At 43.7% G+C, this 22785-nt stretch overlaps 1 protein-coding gene and 1 pseudogene across 1 annotated transcript; one reads left to right on the top strand and one right to left on the bottom strand.

The window, feature by feature from the left end:
• LOC131398611 (mitotic-spindle organizing protein 2B-like) lies at positions 1–1688 on the bottom strand. The gene is made up of 2 exons (XM_058532248.1): positions 1576–1688; positions 1–1523 (listed from the first exon to the last, which is right to left on the bottom strand). The coding sequence occupies exons 1-2, from the start codon at positions 1686–1688 to the stop codon at positions 1052–1054; spliced, it is 585 nt and encodes a 194-aa protein (XP_058388231.1). The 3' UTR covers positions 1–1051.
• Positions 1689–2202: 514 nt separating this feature from the next.
• The window catches only part of LOC131398382 (cationic amino acid transporter 4-like), a 32994-nt pseudogene continuing 12411 nt past the window's right edge, over positions 2203–22785 (top strand).

Below are 22785 nucleotides of genomic sequence, written 5' to 3'. Positions count from 1 at the left end.
AAGGTCCTGCCCTTGCAGCTCGAAGCTGCTCTGGCTTTCTGGGGGCCAGGGCAGTTTCCATGGAAAAAAGAAAGCACACCAACCCCCAGAGATCAACCAATAAACACAACCTGTAAAAGGAGAGAATGGGCAGCAAGTGAGCTGGTGGGCCCGGGAGAGAGAGGCAAGTGTGTGGCAGCTGGGCCGTGGAGCAGAATGGCAGAGGACGCAGGCCCTGGGGCCCAGGAAAAGGAGGGCCTTGCAGGGAGGCTACAGTTCTTGGCAGAGAGAAAGGAGGCCTCTGGAGGTCAGAGAGAGACACAGAGAGAGCATGGGTCAGTGAGAAGGACTGCGCTCGAGTGCCCGGGGCCTCACAGGATGGGGAACGCGGGTACCCAGGGCCCTGGCACTCACCCCGAGATGGGGCTGACATTTGGGTGGAGGGCAGGCCATGCCCCTGTGGGTGGGTCTGTGAAAGCCCTGGTGCTTCTGGCCCAGGAGCCACCCCAGGAGGTTTGGCTGCATGTCAGAGGGTTTCTGATAGCCACTGGGAGCAGAAGTGTCACAGGGGGAGGATGCAGTTGGAGCTCCACCATGACACCTGGTCACCAGCACCTGTTCATCCCCATCATGACCCTTGAGAGTGAGGAGGCCCCTCACACCTGAGCCCAGTGCTCTACCACTCAGGCCTCTGCACCCTGAGCGTCTAGGGCAGCCAGGGGCTGCCACCCTGACCTCGTCTCGTGGGAACCGGAGGAGGGAAGCTCAGCTGGCCAGACTCCTGAGCAGGACTTGGGCCCGCATGGGGTACAGGTGAGGGGGTGGCAAGAAGGCCACGCCCTGAGCACGTCCCTGGAGCCTGTACAAACCGTGAGAACAGGAACCAAAGCAGTCTTGTTCTCGCATTTGTGGAGTGAAGGCAGGAGCCCAGAGGTGAGAAGAGTCTGGGGCAGCGAAAGTCCCGGATGAGGCCCAGCCTACTCGGGTCTCTCTGGGGCACCCCCTCTGAGCCCACCCGATCTGGACGTGCTCTCTCAAGGGCGGCAGCCAAGCCGAAGTTGGGGACTGGAGCTCAAGGGGCGACCCCTGGATGGCCCAGGGGGTCCTGGGAGAAGATCGACAGAAAGGCCTGGCCACTGAGGGCCAAGCCCGCACCGCGCAGGGCGCTGCCCACCTCCCCGCCCCTGCCACCTGGCCGCACGGGCCACAAGGGCAGGGAGCACCGGGCCCGAGTCTGACCTCTCATCTCAGGCACACTCGATGTGGGCAGAGACACGGCCGCAGGGTCCTGGGGCTCGCTCGCCAGCCTCTGCCCGGCACACACGGACTTGAGCACCTGGAAAACGGCGAGGGGGGCCACGTTCGGCTTCAGCAGGTCCACCAGGAGCCTGGAGGGGGCAGACGCGGTGCGCAGGGAGCCCTTCTCGCCCACGCCAGGCGTGGCTGCCGCCCTCAAGACCCCGACTCTACTCTGGGCCTCATGGGGGTCCGACAAGGGCCTGGGGGGGCGGGAGAGCAGGAGTGTCGGGGGTCGGCCGAGCGCACTTGAACACGTCGGGGTCGATGGCGCCGCCCGCCGCCTGCCCCAGCTAGTACAGCTCCGTCTCTTCGGCGCTCAGCACCTTCTTCCGCCGCAGCGCGAGCTTCTGCAGAGCCACCTCCAGACCCTGGGGCGCCTCCGGCCAGGGCCTGGAGCCCGGCGCCGCCATCAGCGCGGCCGCGGGAAGTGCGCGCCCCGCCCGGCCCTGGGCCCTGTTCTCGGTCCCCGAAGCCCCCGGCCCCGCCCCACGGTGTGCTCCCGCAGCGCCCTCTACCGGCCCCGCCGGAGTTCCCTTCGCGGGAGCGCCACCGCCTGGCCTCCTCGGCAGTCCGACCCCGGAGGGCAGGGAGGGCTCTGTCTCCCCTCGGCCATTCTGTCCGCAGACACGTTACGTGCCGGGAGGTGTGTTAAGTGTGCGGGATACGTGACCGACTCCAGACACCCGCTCCTCGGCGATCAGGGCTTCCCTGCTCGGCTGCATCGTTCGTTCTCACTTAGGTAGCAGCACCCAGAGCACTGCCTGGCATACAGTGGGCACTCAATAAATGCCTGTCGGAGGAAGGGCAGTCAATACACTCTGTGTAATTGTTTTGCGCGGGTTCCCAACTAGGGGGCGCACCTCGAGAACAGTAATAAAAGGCCACTCCTTATGCGCATGCGCAGTCCTTGCCGTGGATACAGTGTGGACTAGGCCTAAGGGGCGGAGCTGCCCCCACTGCGCACGCATATTCAGAGGAGGTATCAACAACCCGGCCAAGCTTCGTTTTGCGCGCGCGCTTTTTGAGGTTGCCTACCGCAATGGTTGCAGCGCGTTCCAGCCTAGGCCAGGGGGCGTGACTCCTTGCGAACCTGGATGACGACATTTCGGCGCCCGGTTGTCGAAGGGTGGCCTCCGTCCCTGAGGCGAGCGATGCTGTGGACCCCACAGGTGAGTGGCGGGACCGCCCCGTGTCCTGGCGGCACCTCCGAACCTCCGCCGAAGCCGTCTGGTTCCTCCGCGAGCCCCGGGCTGGGCCGGCGGGACCCCGGGGCCGGCCGCGCCCTCCTGCCGCCTCTCACGCCCGCCCCGTGTGCTCGGTTAACGCTCGTGAACGGGCCGGCGGAAGGGAGCTCGGGGTGAAAGCTGAGCCTCGGGTCGCCCAGCGGTGTGGGTCCCGGCCGAGCCCTCCTCCCCGTGGGGCTCGAGTTCTCCGAGCCTCAGTTTCCTCATCCGTAGGACGGGGCCCCGAGGCTCCCTTCCCAGGCCGCTTGTGAGCCCCAGTGGGGGCTGCTCGGCTCCGGAGCAGCCGGAGGGAGGCCTTGGCGTGATCCTGGCCTGCATGTTCACATGATTAAGTGTGTCTCCAAATGTGATAGTCACAATACGGGTCAGGCCTCTGTGTAGGGCAGGGCTCAGAGGTGGGAATCAGTAATAAGGTTTTTCAAGGAGTGTATGAGACACGCCCCCCAGAGACGCTAACAGAGCTCTGTCTTTGCTGGAAAATCCTCAAGGACTTGAACGAAGTCTTGCAGCGCTGTGCAAAGGGCTTCTTTATAGAGTCAGCTTTCAGGCTAGCCTAGAAGACAGAGCAAATCGAAAAAGTCAGGAGCATATTCGCTTTGCAACTTTTGCTGATATTCTGGCTCGAGTCAAAACAGAAATCCAAGTGCTGGGCAGCAGTCAGACACAGACCACTGGCCTGATGAACCTAAAATAAGAGCGCAAGTGAGAGGCAGAGAGGTGTTTATTTTGGGATCAAAGAATTGCAGTTCAGGGAGCACAGATTCAGGTAGAAACCCAAACAGCGTCCTGCTAGGGAGTAAAAATCGGAGGCTTTAAAGGCACAGAAGGGAAGTTTGCATTACATAGAATGTTAATTTGATTTTCAGGCAGAACGCTAATCTTGGCTAAAAGTAATTGCTAAGGCTAGCTAGAGGGAGGCAACAGTCCCTCACTGTGAGGAGCTGCAGGTTTCTTGCAGTTCAAAAGTTACTCAGTTCAAAAGTGCATGTTCTGGGCCGGCCTGGTGGGGTGCTGATTAAGTTCAGCACGCTGGGCTTCAGCAGTCTGGGTTTGCGGGTTTGGATCCTAAGCACGGACCTACGCCACTCATCAAGCCATGCTGTGGTGGCATCCCACATGCAAAAAATAGAGGAAGATGGGCACAGGTTTCAGCTCAGGGCCACTCTTGCTCACCCATGAAACCAAAAAAGGTTCACGTTCTGCTCCATGAGGACGTGCATAAGACGCATTTCCTTCATGGCTTCCCAGCTCCATTTTAAAGCCCTTAGACAGAAGTGACTCTGTTTTGTTTCACGTGTCACATCACCCCCCCCCTTTTTTTTTGCTGAGGAAGATTGGCCCTGGGCTAACATCTGTGCCCATCTGCCTCTAGTTTATATGGGACACAGCTACAGCATGGCTTGATAAGCTGTGCATTGTTCTGTGCCCGAGATCCGAACCTGTGAACCCCTGGCCACTGAAGTGGTGTGCGGGAACTCAACGGATACGCCACTAGGCTGGCTCCCACATTTTCCCCTTTTGATCGAGATCTTTCTCTGAAAGCATCACTGATCAACCATAGATTTGTTTAGTCCCACATCCCTGGTATGGACCTGTCCCAGAGAGTCATGTCCCACATCAGGAGGAAATTAATATTTTTTTCCCAACGTCTACTCCAAGGCGTCAGTGTCATAAGTGTTAGGCCACATTTGAGCAACAGGGAGGCGGTCAGGTAATAAATCTTAGGCAGTTTCCTTGCCTGGGAATTTCATCTGGTTACCTGAAGGTTCAGCTGAATAAGCCTTATCTATCATTTCAATACATTGAGCGACCATAATCTTGGTGTTTGTAGAAGTTCTAGAGCAGACCTGAGTGAGTAGTAGCATAAGAAGCTTAATTACAAGTACACACAGCAAAATTCCAATAATAATCATAACAATATTTGAATCCTGATCTCATCCAAGCACCTATACGTGAAGGAAGCCAACTGAAAACATCGATAAGCACCAGAGGGTGTCACTGAAAGACATTAGACCCCAGTCATTTTGTGCTGCTTTTATAATTTTTCCAAGTTCTAATTCAACTTCACCAGAACAGTTGATGCAGGTACAGCAGGAGGTGTTGGCTGTGATACAGAGGCCACCCTGTCCTGCAAGGAGATAATGGAGTGCATTCGATTATCTAATAGAACCCTTGCTAGGGAATCAGGGATTGTTGTTGTTGAGCTAAGGCTCAAGTGGTAGAATTTGCCAGTGTAGCTATGGTTTGCGATAAATTTTTTATCAACAGCTCATCATGGATAACGTCAGTCCAAGGGACAGAGCCTTTGGCAGTGGTGATCAAGGACAGTAGATGGGGTGTAAAAAGGGAGTCTCCAAGTCTTGCCTAGATCTCTGAGATGGTGGTTGAGTTTCTTCTTTAACAAGGACTTGAAATAGAATACTATGGTGTCCTAAAAGGCACTGTCCTGCCATATGCCAGCTGTCTACACATTCATAAGCCCATGGTTCCCCATAAAAATCACACACAAAGATGTATCCAAAAGGGGACACATAGAATGCAGTGCCTTCTGGCTCTGTAGCAGTGTCAGTGGTCAGGAGCACATGGTAAGGTCCTTTTCAATGGGGTTCGAGTGCTGTCTTCCTCTGATGATGCTTCCACAATACCTGATACCAGGCTCTGAACTGTGACCAATAGGGTCCTTTAAATTCAAATCCGGAAGAGCGTTTTTAACCTGTTGATGATGGGCTTGAGCAAAAGAGAGCAGAGACTCACAGTAGCTGGTCATACGTGCATAAGACAACGGGATCAGCAGAAGGTTGTGTACCAACAGACACTGATGTGCTGGTGACCGTCTCACGTGGAGTCAGTTCATGTTTTCCGAAGAGGGCCCTGTGAGCAGTCAGCAAGACTGAAGGCAATACCTTAGGCCAGGAGAGTTCAGTCCATAGCGTATAGCAGACCTCAAAGACAGTTAACAGGACTAGATTCTAATATGTACAAAGTACAAACATATTTTGTCTCTATAATTATCCTCACTTTTTTCTTTTGCCAGAGATAATCACATGAAAACTAAATTGTTTATATTAAAAACTTGGCCTTATTATTTATACAGGTGAAAATAAGAATATTCACTGAGAGTTTCTCAATTCTGGAGGAATCAGGTAGGGGAAAAAAGTCAATGTTTCAGCTTTGTTCACATAGTTAAGTCTTACCAATTAGTTGATAGATTAAGAGAAAACATTTCTTTAAATCTGGAAAAGAAAACATTAGAGCATCTTTCTTGGCTCGTGTGGTCCTGTGTAATTTAATATTTCTTCAGCTTGAATCCAGTTTTTCCATTAGTTTTCTTGACTTTTCTTGATGATTGAGGGTGCTAGGGACACTGAGAATCCTAAGAAGTTCACAAAATTTTCATTAAGGTTCATATGATTTGCCCAGTGAAATGGGTGACTTGGTCACTGGAGATTGTGGAAGGTATATCCTAAGTGGGAAGCACATGTTCTGAGAGTTTCTTTGCCATTGTGAGGGCATCAGCTTTGTGGCAAGGGAAAGGCTTTAACCCATCCAGAAAATACCTACAATAATAACAAGAACATATTGATGAGCCATAGGAAGTGGCAGTTGACTGAAGTCCAGCTGCAGGTGCTCAAAGGACCAGAGGGAGGAGTTCTGAGGCCTCTGGGGACAGAAGTAGTCTTTCCTATAGTGGGGGTAGGAATGTAAAAACTGAAAAATAGGATTTGCCACAGAGCCGGGAAGAGCCCAGCGGCCGTCTTGGGTTTCCCATAGCCGACTGTTGGTTGAATTTACAGCCATTGTTTCCCCACCTTAATTTCTCTGCTTCAGGAGCAGACTGTTGCCCTGTTATAAGGACATCAGGATGGAAAAGTCTGGCAATGAGGGACTGTCCTTTGCAGAGGCAGAATGGACCTCATCCACATTTGCCAATCTTTATAGATTCTGTTGTTGATGCCTTTACATAAAAATCAGCTAAGACGCATTCCAGATATTTAGTGTGAGCCTTAATTTTGATGACAGACAAGATTTTATACTAGGACATCTTAGACTTGCAGGAATTTCACATAATTTCTGGGACTGTTATAACATTTACTTGTAGAGACATAATGGTAAGGAAGGTCTAGTGTTATTTCTTATTTGACAGTGCTTCCCATGTGATTTAACATATCAGATAAGCCTAATTAGTTTAATCTCTCTCCTTTTATAGGGAGAGAAAACCAATCTTTTGAGATGTTTCAAGGATCCTCTGAAAAATCCCAGTGTTAGCTAGAGGTGAACAAAGACTTCATTTAGAATCTGATTTGAGGAAGTTTGTCAAAAATATCAAAGAAGGTTTTAAAATACTTGCCTAAAAAGGGTCACAGATCAGTATGAAACTTAATATTTAATTTTCTGTTTAATCAAGGTGACAAAGAGATTTCAAAGACAAATACAGTAGGTTACACAGCTGCAAAACCTTAGCTCTCTGTAATAGGAAAGACTCAGTGTTTAACACAAAGCACCAGAAATTATTTTGATAAAACATGATAACATCCCTGCCTTTTAGGAAGATTACTCAAAGGTAAAGAAAAACTTTTCATAATGTCTTTATCAGGAGTAGGTTACAAGTCAAAGAAACCTTATCCTTATAACAGAGAGAGAAAGCCAAATTCTAATTTTACACCCGCTTATTTTTGATATTAAAACTCAGTTAATTAAATTCATTCCAATCTTAGCCAGCTCGACCATGCACAGGACTCTTTTCTCAGGGTTCCTCTTCCACAAACTTCTCTTTTACATCCAGAATTTGTCCTTTCTTCCTTCCTAAAACAAGTTTTACTTTAGGACAAATGTATTTTCTTAATGAAATTATCTCCATTTCTATACCTTCTTTTACTGAAAACGTACATTTCTCATAGCATAAGTTTTTTAATGTGGCACAAGATGTATTTACTAATAGACCCAAACATCTTCTAGGTTTTCTATAAGAAGAAGCCAAAAGTAGAGAAACCCCTGTGCAGGAATTAACATTTTCCAGTTTTATCTTGTCTGGAGATCTGTTTTATCTTTTCTAGATATTCAATGAATTTTCCATCATTTACTTGCAGGTAGCAAAAGTCTAAGGTTTCAAGTTACCAAAAGATTTGGGGAAACTATTTTAAAGTACAGGTAACAGAAAATGTAATAATTGTACTTAAAATTCTTTATTTCATTAACATCTATATAATTCATATATTCTTAATAATCACACTTATATTCTTCATGAAAATTTTATGAGACATTAAAGTAGTTAACTATCAAGTTAATTTTTTCTTGCTGACAAATCTTATAACAGTGATAACATGAGATTATTTGATTAATGACACAGGTAGAATAAAAATTGTATGTTTCCATTATCTCCAGTACTGAAGACAACTCTGAAGACATGCCTTTTGTTAAACCAACAAACTTAAGCAAGCTTTTATTGACCAAAGATTATTTTATAGCATATTAACTTGAAAAACATTTGGGTTAATTTCTATTATATTTAGAAATAATTTATATAAGCTCTTACTTTAAGTTCATTAAATAGAACTCTTTTTAGAAATTAATTTTGTTAATACCATCTGGAGGTAGAAAAATATCAGACATGTATAATGTACATGCATATATAGACCGACACAGAGATCTAGCTTTCGTTTTAAAAGTTTTAGCCGTGAATCAGGTACAATACAAAACTCAGTGTTTTGTAAATAATTGTGTCTCTAGCAGATAGAACAAGTTAAGGTTTCTTGCTTAAAAGTTTTTGTTGTTGTTGTTAGTATTTGTGGACAAGTCTTTTAAGATTTATTTTTGCTGTAGATAAGGAGGCTGTGAATTAGATTTGAGGGGAGAGAGCCTCTCTAGCAGCCTGCATTTAAAAGGAAACTTCTCTTTATTTCTTTAACCTCAGGCTTTACTGATTGAGTGTCTACCAGGCTTAGTCTCAGATGATTTGTGGGTTGTTATCTCCTGGGGTGTGTACATTCTAAAGATATGGACAAATTTACAACTTCAAAGGACAGAGAGAAAAGAACACAAGTTTTTTCCCAGGAGATTCAGGGTAATCTTGATTTAAATTTTCCTTCAGTCTTAGGAATTGGGGATGGTCTAAATAAGAGTTCCTGGAGAGGTTACCAGGCTTTGAGTCAGGGAGCTATTAGGATTGGTGAAAGGGAAGGGGTGGAATCTGAACTGCCTGTAGAGCTGCATTTTCAGTTTTATAAAGATTTATGGGACAAGGATACTTGCTCTCATTGCCTCAGAAATTGAGTTGTACGTTTTTACGTTATCCCTAATTTGCTTCTTTCTCTCCAGGTACATAGTTTCATTTTAATTTATATAACCGCAGCCCTTCCAGGACCAGTTCCACTGACCCCGTCTCTTATCAACAGAGTGATTAATAATTGCCTTTCAGAAAATGTGCAAAGTCTCATAGTCAGAGCATGTGCAGAAGAAGAAATCTTGTCCTGAAATGACTGAGGAACCAAAGATTCTCCCGCGGAACCCAGAGGACCTGGACATGACTGGAACTTGAAAGTCAGACTCTTATCAGATGCGAGGGGTCCCTCAGTCAGGAAGATGTTGTGTTAAAATGCCTTCCCCACCTCATCATAAGTGTTTAGAGCCCTATCATAAAAGTTTAGAACCTCATAATAAACGTTTAAAGCCTTACCGTCAATGCCTGATGCCTAGCAATTAAAACCTGTCCCACCAAGCATTTTCATGTGCCACCGTGTTCTCCCTAACCTCTAAATTTCACCCCAAATATTGAATCAGGGAGACAGATCTGAGGGCACACACCCCCAGTCTCTCTGCAGATCAGTCTCATAAAAATAAAGTTGATTTCTCCCCCAAAGGCTGATGCCATAATTAATTGGCTGTTTATGCACATCAGGCAAGAGAACCCCAATTTTGTGCAGTAACAACTGGTGACCATAAAGGGATAAGGTCCTGTGACTGCCTGCCCGAGGCTCTGGAACCCCTAGCGGCGTGTGGGATCTTTTTGTCGACCCTAAGTGGCTGCCTAGATAATTTTGTCCACAGGCTCGACTGATTGGATTTCTGTTCCCTGCTGTGGTGCTCCAGGCCCCAAGGTGTTTTTTTCCCCTTTGGGAGAAGAAACAGCTTCTGGATCAAGATGTCTCTGGGCTCTGGGTGAAGATCTTTAAGAAAGCAACAAAGGGTTGATTTCCTGGAAATGTAAGTTTGGCTTGTATTCTGGGGAATCCGGGTGGGCTGAGACCTGAACCACTCAAGGTAATTAGAGGCAGGATAAAAGGCTCACTGATGGAGTGGCTTCTGGATCTGGGCAACTCCTGGCTCTGGTTGTGAGCTGCCCCTGGCAGTCTGGTTTTGAGTAGCTCCTGGCACTGGTTCTGAGCTACTCCTGGAAAACTAGCTAGTATTCTGGTCTATGTAATATGTAGAGTTGTATTGTGTGTTTGTCTGAATTGGGTTGACTGTTTGGGGACTGAGTTTCTTGGTGATGGAAACACTCTTTAGAAATTACTTTGACTGTTCCAGCCACTTTGAAAAAAGAGCCTTAAAATAAGGATAACTGTAAACAGCTGGCAGTATAACTTGGGATAATTTAAAATTAAATTTACAGTGGCCACTTTGGAGTTCCTTTTTAAGAGCCAGGTAATAGAGAAATTTCTTTAAAGAGTCGAGCTCACCACCTTCTGACACCTAAAATTTCCAGAAGCTATAAATGTTTACAAAGAACTGCAGAATCCTACCAAGCTTTTTTAGTGTCCTGAGAACCATCAGGTTGGAAGCTAGCTAGCTAGCTATCTATATCTATATCTATCTATCTATCTATTTATCTATCTATCTATCTAAATCTATCTATCTAATCATCTTTTTATTTTTTTTATTTTTCCCCCAAAGCCCCAGTAGATAGTTGTGTGTCGTAGCTGCACATCCTTCTAGTTGCTGTATGTGGGACGTGGCCTCAGCATGGCCGGAGAAGCAGTGCGTCGGTGCGCGCCCGGGATCCGAACCCGGGCTGCCAGTAGCAGAGCGTGCACACTTAAATGCTAAGCCATGGGGCCGGCCCTATCTATCTATCTATCTATCTATCTATCTATCTATCTATCTCTATATATATGTGTGTGTGTGTGTGTGTGCGTATATATGTAATATATATAAAAGAATATAAATATTCTTTTCTAACCCTGCATGGCCACAGTGTTCTTTAAACTCTGGAGAAAATGGCCAGATGATGGATCATTCAGTGACTGTGAGAAATTTGATTTGAGTACTCATTGGTTTATTGATCCTTCTCCTTCGAGAGATGGTTACTATTATTCTTTGTCTCTGTCTTTTGTGTCACTTGTCACAAAAAGGAAAAAACCGTAGGGCAAGATGCAGGCATCTCCACAAGCCTATTGTCTGGGTGGGCCCCAAGTAAACTTTGCTGTAGGTTAAGTATGTGCATAAGGTGAAAGCTATTGCGAAGGGGCCTCTTGGAAGCCAAAAAGGACCACAAAATTGGTGGGCATGAGTGGAGCAGTTAAGAGCCATTATGGTGCTCGCCAGCTCCAGAAGACTCCTGTGATAGGATAAGTTGGTTATGGAATGGGGTAGATGATGACAGGTCCCCCTGCCAACCTACAGAAAATTTCCGTGCAATGGAAATGTAAAACCACATACAATCCGCAACTCTGAGGCACTTCTCTCCTAGGTATTAGTTTGGCTCCAAGAGACCCAAAATGCAGCTAAAGCTGGTAATGTGCATATAAGATGAGGTTTTTTTCTTTTGTCTTGTTCTGTGTCTTGAGAGCTTGGCTTTGTGACTTCTTTGGTCTCCGTCATTTCCATCATCAGTACACATGCACGTACTGATGCGCATCTTGGTGGCCAGTCGAGTGGACTGGGCATCTGTGATGTGCTCTCTTTGTCCAGCTGTATCAGCTCTCAGGGGAGTTTGTCATGAGAGGTCCCAGTCCATCGAAGGCCTTTGTCGTCTCAACCTTCATTGCTTGTTAGTGCACTACCACCTATGCAGCAGAAGCCTTTGCTTTCTTGGGCTGTTTTTAGGAGTGGACTTCCTGGATCTTGTGAGGGCTGCTTCTTTTGCACGCTCTTTTGGGGGCACCTCTTGTGTCCATAGTTAAGCCAGAAATGCTTATTGGTTTGACTCGCTATTAAGATCCTACTTGTCAAAGGTCACAGGATGGATCCTTAAATTGGAAAAACTTCTGAATTGGAAAAGTTTTTTAGAGAGCTCTCATAGTGACTAGTCTTAAGAACTTAAGCAAATTTGGAGTCTCAGCTTCCTCTTGTGGTCTTAAAGATGCTAATGAAAGCTCCACGCCGCCTAGGGTAAGTTGGTCTAGAATTGAATTGTGCACTTGGGAAAAGGGCCTTTATTAAACATTTTTTGCAGACTTTTTAAAGGCGTGATACATTGTCCTGAAGTTTCAGAACATAAAAATATTTTGATTCACTTCTTAAGTTAACAACACCCCTGACATAAAGAAGCAATTGGAAAAACGTAGCTGAAAGGGTGGGTCAACCTCTTTTATCATTCAGACTGTAATCCAGTTCTTTGGGGAACTGGAAACAACCATCTTTGTCTTGCAAATCTCTGCAGGGCCGGGGAGGTATGGCTCTAGAAGGTGGTTCAAAGTTCACTTGTCCTTTTTCCAATCCCAAAGCCTCCCTTGTTCCTCTCAAAATGCTCACAGATATTGGGATGTTAGAAACTGATAAGGCAAATTTGCCCTGGAAACTCCATCTTGTAGAAAACTTGGATGGTTTCTCTGTGCCTTTGTGATGTAGTTGGACAGGTAGATCAACCTATAATGTCATTTAAGTTACAACCCAATTTCTGAGGAATTAAGAACAACTGTCCTTAAAAAAAAATCCTTGCAAGACTATAAATGCAGCTCTAGAGGCAGTTCAGGGTCCACCTATTTTCCTTATCCCAAAGAGCTGGCAAACTCTCTGGGAAATATCTAGCCCATCACTGATTCCTAAGACTGAAGGAAAACAAGGAAAGAAAAACAGCATAAGAACACCCTCACCAAAAATCTAGCATCTTGAGTGTCTTCTCCACAAATTTTAGTAAAAAGCTTAAAATTTGGATTCATAACTAGGGAGCCTTGTATTACTGTACCTGATTCATGGCAGTAATTTTAAAACAATAGCTGTGGAGTCTCTCTGTTGGTGTGTCTTTATATATGTCTGTGTGATGTATTACCTCTGGATGGTGTAGATTCTAACGAACTCTATTCAATTGGCTTAAAGTAAGCGCTTACATAAATTATGTCTAAAGGTAATAGAAACTAACCCAAATCTCTTTCAAGTTAACATGATAAAAAATAATCTTTAGTAAATGAAAGCTTATTTAAGATTGTTGGCTTGATAAAAATGGACATGTCCTCAGAGTTATCAGCATTGGATATGATGCAGACATGCAGTCTTTATTCTACTTCTATTGGTCAAATAAGTTGATGTTGTTTCTATTACAAAACTGGTTAGCAAAAATAGTAACTTAAAATGACAGCTAATTTTGCCTAATGTATGATAGAGTTTTGTCGGCAATCTAAATAATTGTTGGGAATGAGTAAACTAAATAGATATGAAAAAATAAAAGTGTCGGGTGCACTTTTTAGCAACAATTACGTGTTATGGCATGTATATTTAAGATAGCTTCCAAAATCTCTCTGGTAACTTGAAACTTTGATGTTTTGCTAGGTGAAATTAAGTGATAAAAAACTCATTGTATATCTGGGTCATTTTCAAATAAGATAAGATATTGAAACATTGTCACTCAAGATGTCTAAGTTTATCTACTTTTGGCTTCTTATTATGGAGAAACTAAAAGATGTTTGGGTCTATTAGTAAACATGTCTTGTATTTTATTAAAAATTGTACTATGAAGTAGCATGTTTCTAGAAATTATGAAAAGTGTTTATAAACTACCCAAGCCACAGAATGGTAATGTAAAAGGGGCTGACCTTTTACATAGGGGCTGACCCCGTGGCATAGCAGTTAAGTGCACGTGCTCTGCTGCTGGCGGCCTCGGGTTCAGATCCTGGACGTGCACTGACACACCGCTTGTCAGGCCATGCTGTGGCGGCGTCCCATGTAAAGTGGAGGAAGATCAGCACAGATGTTAGCTCAGGGCTGATTTTCCTCACACACACACAAAAAAAAGTAAAAAAAGAAACGAACGCATGTTGCAAAAAAAAAAAGAGTTCATAATTGCTTACTTTTTAGTTTTCACTAAAAACTAAGGTCTGTAAGGGTTAAAAATTTTAATTAATATATGTAATTAAGGCTACTAAAAATTAATAAAACATCTTTATATTCAAGGAAAGTAAGATGTATATTTTCAGTAAAGATGATATAAAGAATGGAAAATTTTGGTTTGTTTTGTTAAGAAAGATAAATTTGTCCTGAAGTACTAGAAGGGGAGAAAGAAGGCATGGGACAGGGGGCTGCCCTGGGGGCATAGTGGTTAAGTTGGCACACTCCGCTTCGGTGGCCCAAGGTTCACAGTTTCGGATCCTGGGCGTGGACCTATGCACCAGTCATCAAGCCATGCTGAGGCGGCATCCCAGATAGAACAACTAGAAGGATGTACAAGTATGCCATGCAACTATCTACTGGGGCTTTGCGGAGAAAAAGGGGGAAAAAAAAGGAGGAAGATTGGAAGCAGATGTTATCTCAGGGCCAATCTTCCTCAAAAAAAAGAAGGTGGCGTGGGACAAATTCTGAATGTAAAAAAGAAAGTTACAGAAGGTTTGTGGAAGAGGAACCCTGAGGAAAGAATTTTGTCTGGTAACACTCAGGGAAGAAAACTTCTTAAAAAAATTCCTATCAGGCTCTGAATATCAGCTTTTTTTTTTTTTAATTTTTGTTTATTGCAGTAACATTGGTTTATAACATTGTATAAATTTCAGATGTACATCGTTATACTTCTATTTCTGCATAGATTACATCATGTTCACCACTCAAATACCAATTACAACCCATCACCACACACATGTGCCAAATTATCCCTTTCGCCTTCCTCCCTCCCCCTGTCCCCTCTGGTAACCACCAATCCAATCTCTGTCTCTATGTGTTTGTTTATTATTGTTATTATCTACTACTTAATGAAGGAAATCATACGGTATTTGACCTGAATATCAGCTTTTAATTTGGCTAATTTTTGACCATAGAGCTACTTAAAAAAAAAAAAAAGTCCTTCTAAATATCTTGTTAGTTTTCAGCCAGCAGAAACAGTAAATATTTCTTTTTTTTTTTTCTTACGAGGAAGATCAGCCCTGAGCTAACATCTGATGCCAATCCTCCTCTTTTTGCTGAGGAAGATTGGCCCTGGGCTAACATCCGTGCCCGTCTTCCTCTACTTTATATGGGATGCTGCCACAGCATGGCTTGACAAGCAGTGCATCGGTGCATGTCCGGGATCCAAACCTGCAAACCCTTGGCCAATGAGGCGGAGCGTGTGCACTTAACTGCTGTGCCACCAGGCCGGCTCCAAATATTTCTGGCAGTATTAAATAACCCAATTAATTCTAATTTTAATTTCCCCTAGGCTATTTAAGGGAACAACGTAGCAGTTTATCAGGAAAACCCCGAGTCTCATCAACTCTGGAAGAGGCCTGTCCGAGGGCTCTCCTACAAGAGTGGATATGAGGGGGTCAGTAAGGCCACTAACTTGCTGGACTTCTGTTTATGGTTGTGTAGTCTTGAAGGTCCCTCCTAGCTTTAATTTTTCATTAGCTATTTGCAATAAAAATTTCAAAGAAGCTATTTTAGAATGCTGAAGCCTTTGCATTTAATTGGAACTTTTAAGTGATCTTATCTAATTAGAATGTTCTGTCTACTGGCCATTTGAATTTAAATCATCCTTAGTAATTTTGGTCCATTGAGATAGAAATTTATAAGAGAAGATACCATAGTTCTGTTTTTTTTTTTTTTTGTGAGCAATATCAGCCCTGAGCTAACATCCATGCTAATCCTCCTCTTTTTGCTGAGGAAGACCGGCTCTGAGCTAACATCTATTGCCAATCCTCCTCCTTTTTTTTTTTTTTCCCCCAAAGCCCCAGTAGATAGTTGTATGTCATAGTTGCACATCCTTCTAGTTGCTGTGTGTGGGACGCGGCCTCAGCATGGCCGGAGAAGCGGTGCATCAGTGTGTGCCCAGGATCCGAACCTGGGCTGCCAGTAGCAGAGCGTGCGCCCGTAACTGCTAAGCCACAGGGCCGGCCTGGTACCATAGTTCTTATACATAAAACCAGCTGAAGTTTCCGAGGGTGAGTCTTCTCAGGAAACTTTTGAAAATGAAAGTCTCATGGGAAAGAAGAGTCCACAGACAGAATTGTTACTACACAGAATTTGGGTTCTCTGCCCAATGCACATAAACAAGCCAATTAATTATAGCATCAGCCTTTGGGAAAAGAGATCAGCTTCCTTCTGTGAGATCAATCTGCAAGGAGACAGGGGGTGTGTGTCCTCACATCTGTCTCCCTGATTCAGGATTTTGGGTGAAATTTAAGAGGTTAGGGAGAACAGGTTGTCACGCGGAAACATTGGCAGGACAGGTTTTGCTTGGTGGGCTTCAAGCATTTATGGTCAAGTTTTAAACATTTATGACAGGATTCTAAACATTTTTTGATGAGGTGGGGAAGGAATTTTAACACTAGATCTTCCTGAACGAGGGACGCTTCATGTCTGAAAAGAGTCTGACTTTCAAGTTCCAGTCGTGTCTCTGTCCTTGGGTTCTGTGAGAAGGAGGGTCTTTGGTTCCGAGGTTGTTTCAGGTCACAATTTCTTCTTTTGCATATGCCCTGGCTGTGTGACTTTGCACATTTTCTGCAAGGCAATTCTTAATCACTCTGTTGATAAGCGATGGAGTCAGTTGAACTGGTCCTGGGGGGGCCTGCAGTTACAAATCCCCCCTTTTTGTTGTTCACTCCTCAATCTTGAGGGGCATAGGGTGACGGCTGCTCTGTCTGCCTACTGATAAGGGGCGTAGGTTGTTCCATCTCATTGAACCAGTCTCTTAGTAAGATGGTGATGCAGGTGGGCTCCCAAACTTAGGCCTATATTGTGTAAACAAGTAATCAGGTATTTAATAAGAAGGATTTCTAAAGAAACAAAAAGAAAAACAAGTCTAATGGTGGCAGCAAATTATAGTCCAGTTTCTGAGCCCAGGGAGCAGCCAGTGAAAGGATTTCTAGATATCAGAGTCAAAGCATCTTTTACTGTTTGAAACATCTCTGATGATGTCATCAGGTGTTCAGGTATCTTTCTGAGTGGCTTACACAGCAACAGACATGAATCTCTCTTAAGTTTCTATCAAGTTGTCAAGCTTCAGTTTGCAGGGCTTCAGGAAAAAGAGCAGGTTCAGTTCTCAGTGATTCCAAATGAAAACGATGGAAAAGAAATAGAAAATATTAGTTTGGAGATTTGTAGCTAGATATGTCAGGAGACTAGAAGAATTCAGGATCCAGTCCAGTTAGCAGATATAAAACAAAAGCTCAAAGACAATTACCAGAACTAGAACCTAATATCCATGAATGTGTACTATAGTTTCTATTGAAACATGATTTTTCTCTCTAAAATCACCCTCATTTTTACCATAGATAGCCAATTGAGACTCATTGGTTGGCAAAAAAAGTCTAGTTTCAATAAACTTGACCCAATTATTTATATAAGTACAGCAAGAATAGCAATTGATTGTATAGGCTCTTTCAGATCTGCTTTGCTGGAACTTTTTATGAGGAATCACAGATTGAACTTCAAAGGCCTCTCGAGGCCAGAAAAACCAAGCCAAGGACTTGTCGTCAGACTCTGCCTGCAACACTTATAGATTTGGGTGGATTCCTCTCTTTTCTTGAGGTTCTCCAGAATATCCTAGGTTCCTTGTACCTGCCAGGAAGTGACCTTCCTTACTCACCTGGTAAGGTTGCTGGGGTCCCTGTAAGCAAAGTACCAAGCCAGTATTTCCAGGTGGCTTTATTCCATAAAGTCAACCTTTATTCTTCAAAAGCTGTCCTGTCATATCTGAGTCTGCATCTTTCTCTCAAATATGACATTCCAGTCAAAGCTTTGGTAATATAACCAATATTTCCAACTGTGTCCTGTTATAAGAAGAACAGATTTTTATTAAACTTATGGAAATAGCTGTATTGCCATGAAAAGAAGAATATTCACTCGCTAAGAGTTTACTCATTCTGGAGGGATCAGGTGGGGAGAAACAGATCAGTGTTTCAATTCTGCTTATAAAAGTATAATTTAGCAAATTGCCGTTAAGTCGTAGTTAGCTGGAGAGAAAAGAGAAAAAGGGTTCCTTAAATCTGAAAAAACAAAACATTTGAAAAATCAGCAATATTTCAAACAAAAAGTCATAAAAATTCTAATCATCCTCATTAGTTTATTTAGTTCCATGTAATCAACTCTTGCTCTTAGTCTTTTTTTTTTTTTTCGTGAGGAAGATCAACCCTGAGCTGACATCCATGCTAACCCTCCTCTTTTTGCTAAGGAAGACTGGCTCTGAGCTAACATCTATTGCCAATCCTCCTCCTTTTTTTCCCCAAAGCCCCAGTAGATAGTTGTATGTCATAGTTGCACATCCTTCTAGTTGCTGTATGTGGGACACGGCCTCAGCATAGCCAGAGATTCGGTGCGTCGGTGCGTGCCCGGGATCCAAACCTGGGCTGCCAGTAGCAGAGCGCACGCACTTAACTGCTAAGCCACGGGGCCCGCCCTTGATCTTAGTCTTCTGTTAGCAGTTTCATGAAGCCATTAGTTTCTCCGTTAGAGTTCTGTAACTTCTTACCCAGTTCAGTTTTATGATCTGATGGTTTATTGGAAACCTGTGTTTTAGAGTAAGTGTCAGAGTCATTTCCGTGCATCTCTCTGAAAATGAAACATGTTTGCAAAAGTAGAGTTTTACAAAAAAAAGACAGTTTAACAAAACTGTCTGTAAATGACAAAAGACTTAAAAATGGCAATTCACAAAGATGTTTGGCTGTTTTTGTGACATACAAGACTTTAAAGTACTAACTAGAAGTATGACTGATAACCAGGACAGATCAGAATTTTAGGAATGTTCTATAATTTTTAAAGCACTTCTTTTTTTTTTTTTTTATGAGGAAGATCAGCCTTGAGCTAACATCCAATGCCAATCCTCCTCTTTTTGCTGAGGAAGATTGGCCCTGGGCTAACATCCATGCCCATCTTCCTCTACTTTATATGGGATGCCGCCACAGCGTGGCTTGACAAGCTGTGCATCAGTGCGTGCCCGGGATCCGAACCTGCGAACCCCAGGCCACCGAGGCGGAGCATGTGCACTTAACCACTACGCCACTGGGCCGACCCCTTAAAGCACTTCTATCAATAGCATTTACCCACATAATATAATAGGTCCCTATGAAACGATGCTTAGTTATCCATTTAACCATGGCAACAATGAAAGATTTTCAGGCAAATGCAGAACATTAAATAGCTGTGAGAAAAACCCCAGCACCTGTGATTAAAGACCTGATAAAAACTATATAGGAAGTTTGTTTGGATAAAACATAATAACCATACCCTTCTGGTAGGGTACTCAAAGACAAAACCTTTCATAAGCTCTTTATCAAGAGCAGACTAAATGTTCAAGAAAATTATCCTTTTAACAGAGAGAAAACCAAATTCTAAGTTTGTACCAGCTTACTTTTGACATTAAAACTCATTTACTTAATTAGATTTATTTCAATCTTAGCCAACTTGACTGTGCGTAAAACTCGTTTAGCGTTCCTCTTCCACAAACCTTCTATAACTTTCTTTTTACGTTCAGAATTTGTCCCATGCCCTCCATTTTTTCCCTCCTAGTACTTTAGTACAAATTTATCTTTCTTAACAAAACAAACAAAAATGTTTTGATTCTTTACTGAAAACATACATCTTACTTTCCTTGAATACAAAAATATTTTCCTTGTTAATTTTTAGTAGCTTTAATTACATATACTAATTCAAATTTTTAACCCTTACAAGCCTTAGTGAAACTAAAAAGTGAGCAATTATGAACTTTTTTCCCTATAATTTTATTTATTTATTTATTTTCCCCCAAAGCCCCAGTAGATAGTTGTATGTCATAGCTACACATCCTTCTAGTTGCTGTATGTGGGACGCGGCCTCTGCATGGCCGGAGAAGTGGTGCGTTGGTGTGCGCCCGGGATCTGAACCCGGGCCACCAGCATCGGGGCGCGTGCACTTAACCGCTAAACCACGGGGCCGGCCCAATTATGAACTTTTATATTAGCATTCTAAACAGTTTTCATAATTTCTAGAAACATGCTACTTGATAGTACAATTTGTAATAAAATATAAGACATGTTTACTAATAGACCCAAACATCTTTTTGTTTCTTTGTAACAAGAAGCCAAAAGTAGATAAACTTAGACGTGTTTAGAACTGATGTTTCAGTATGTTATCTCATTTGAAAATGACAGAGATATTCAATGAGTTTTTTTTGATCGTTTAATTTCAGCTAGCGGGCCTGGCCCGTGGCTTAGTGGTTAAGTGCGCGCGCTCCACTGCTGGCGGCCTGGGTTCGGATCCCGGGCGCGCACCGACGCAACGCTTCTCTGGCCATGCTGAGGCTGTATCCCACATAACAGCAACTAAAAAGATGTGCAGCTATGACATACAACTATCTACTGGGGCTTTGGGGGGAAAAAAAAATTAATTTCAGCTAGCAAAACTTCAAAGTTTCAAGTTACCAGAGAGATTTTGGAAGTTATCTTAAATATACATGCCATAACACATAAAAAGTTCACCCAAGACTTTTCTCTTTTTCACATCTATTTACTCATTCCCAATATTTAGACTGCCTACAAAACTTCATGATACATTAGACAAAATTAGCTATCATTTGAAGTTAATATTTTTGCTAACAAATTTTGTAATAGAAATAACGTCAGCATATTTGCCCAATAAACGTAGGATAAATGCTGCGTGTCTGCATCATATCCAATGCTGATAACTCTGAGGACATGTCCATTTTAATCAAACCAACATCTTAGGTAAGCTTTTAGTTACCAAAGATTAATTTATATCTTGTTAACTTGAAGGACATTTGGGTTAGTTTCTATTACATTTAGAAGTAATTTATATAAGTGCTTACTTGAAGCCAATTGAGTAGAGCTCTTTAGAAACTATAGCATCCAAAGTTAGTATATCACACATATATAACATACATATAGACACACATACACAGAGGCTCCACAGCTACTGTTTTAAAATTATTGCCGTGAATCAGATACGGTAATCCAAGGCTCCCTAGCTGTGAATCCAAATTTTGTTTTAAGCCTGTTTTATTAATATCTGTGGAGAAGACGCTCAAGATGCTAGATTTTTGGCGAGGACACTCTTATGGCTAGTTTTCTTTTCTTTCTTTTTGTTGTTTCAGTCTTAGGAATTAGTGATGGGCTAGATACTTCCTGGAGTTTGCAAGCTCTTTAAGATAAGGGAAATGGAACCTGAACTGCCTCTAGAGCTGCATTTCCAGTCTTGCAAGGAGTTTTTAAAGCACAGTTGCTCTTGATTTCTTAGAAATTGGGTTGTAACTCAAATGACATTAGAGATTGATCTACCTGTCCAACTACATCACCAAGGCACAGAGAAACCATTCAAGTTTTCTCCAAGATGGAGTTTCTAGAGCATATTTGCCTTATCATTTTCTAACATCACAATATCTATGAGCGTGTTGAGAGGAACAAGGGAGGCTTTGGGATTGGAAAAAGGACAAGTGAACTTTGAATCACCTTCTGGAGACATACTTCCTGTCCTGCAGAGATGTGCAAGAGAAACATGGTTGTTTCCAGTTCCCCAAAGAACTGGAAATGTCGACCCACCCTTTCAGCTACATTTTTCCAATTTAGAAGTTTTTCCAATTTAAGGATCCATCCTCAGACCTTTGACGAGTAGGATCTTAATAGCGACTCCAACCAATAAGCATTTATGGCTTAACTATGGACGCAAGAGGCATCCCCAAAAGAGAGTGCAAAAGAAGCAGCCCTCAGAAGATCCAGAAAGTTCACTCCTAAAAATAGCCCAAGAAAGCAAAGGCTTCTGCTACACAGATGGTAGCGCACTAGCAAACAACGAAGGTTGCGATGACTAAGGGCCCCCACTGAGGTCCCCCGATGGCCTGGGACCTCTAATGACAAACTCCCCTGAGAGTTGACACAGCTGGACAAAGAGAGCACATCACAGAGGCCCAGTCTGCTGGACTGGCCACCAGGATACACATCAGCACATGCATCCTCCAGATGATGGAGAGCAAAGAGGTCACAAAGCCAAGGTCTTCAAGACATAGAAGAAGGCGAAAGGAAAAAAAAAATCTCACCTTATATACATATTAAGAGCTTTAGCTGTGGTTTGGGTCTCTTGGAGCCAGATTAATACCTGGGGGGAGGTGCTGCAGGGTTGGGGCCTGTGTGTGCTATACAGAGTACCTCATCATTGCGTGGATATTTTCTTGAGGTTGGTGGGGGTCTGTCGTCAGCTACCTCAATCTGTGACCAAGTTATCCTATCATGGGAGTCTTCTGGAGGTGGCAAACGCCCTAACGACTCTTAACTTCTTGACTCATGCCCACCAATTTTGTGGCCCTTTTTGGCTTCCAAGATGCCCTTAGCAGCAGCTTCCACTTTATGCACATACTCCATAGATGGGCCTTACAGTGAAGTTTACTGCAGGCCCACCCAGACAACAGGCTTGTGGAGATGCCTGCATCGTATCCTATGTTTTTTTCTTTTTATGAGGAACAACACAAATTGACAGAGACGAGGGAAAATACTGGCTATCTCTGGGAGTAGAAGATTAAGAAACCAAAGAATATTCAGTATTTTGTACCATGTACTCATAGCTAAAAGTTGCCCAATTTGGGAAAATGCAGCCTAAGGGCTACAGGTGGGGATCAAATTCACATTTCCCATTGTTTCAGAATTTAGACACAGCTGGTTAAAAGTGTATTTATCCTGCAGCTAGAACCAGATTGTAAAAATTTCGGGTGTCCCTGAAACCAAGACCCTCACAGTGAAGGCCCAGGCAAAGCTTCCTTCTAATGGCCAATGTAATTCCCCTGAGGCCGACGGCAGTTTGGTAGGACCCTTAGCCTCACACGGGAATGCAACCTGCATTTCTGTCCAGCCATCTCTGATTGCAAAATGAAGTGCCATTGCATTTGTGTCCCACTGTAATTTTGGGACCCCCCAACCTGGTGATTATCAAGCCTTGCCCTCAGGACACA

This window comes from Diceros bicornis, chromosome 35, assembly GCF_020826845.1.
Source record: "Diceros bicornis minor isolate mBicDic1 chromosome 35, mDicBic1.mat.cur, whole genome shotgun sequence".
NCBI lineage: Eukaryota > Metazoa > Chordata > Mammalia > Perissodactyla > Rhinocerotidae > Diceros > Diceros bicornis.
Note: the sequence above shows the minus strand (reverse complement) of the source record. Positions and strands in the feature narration are given on the sequence as shown.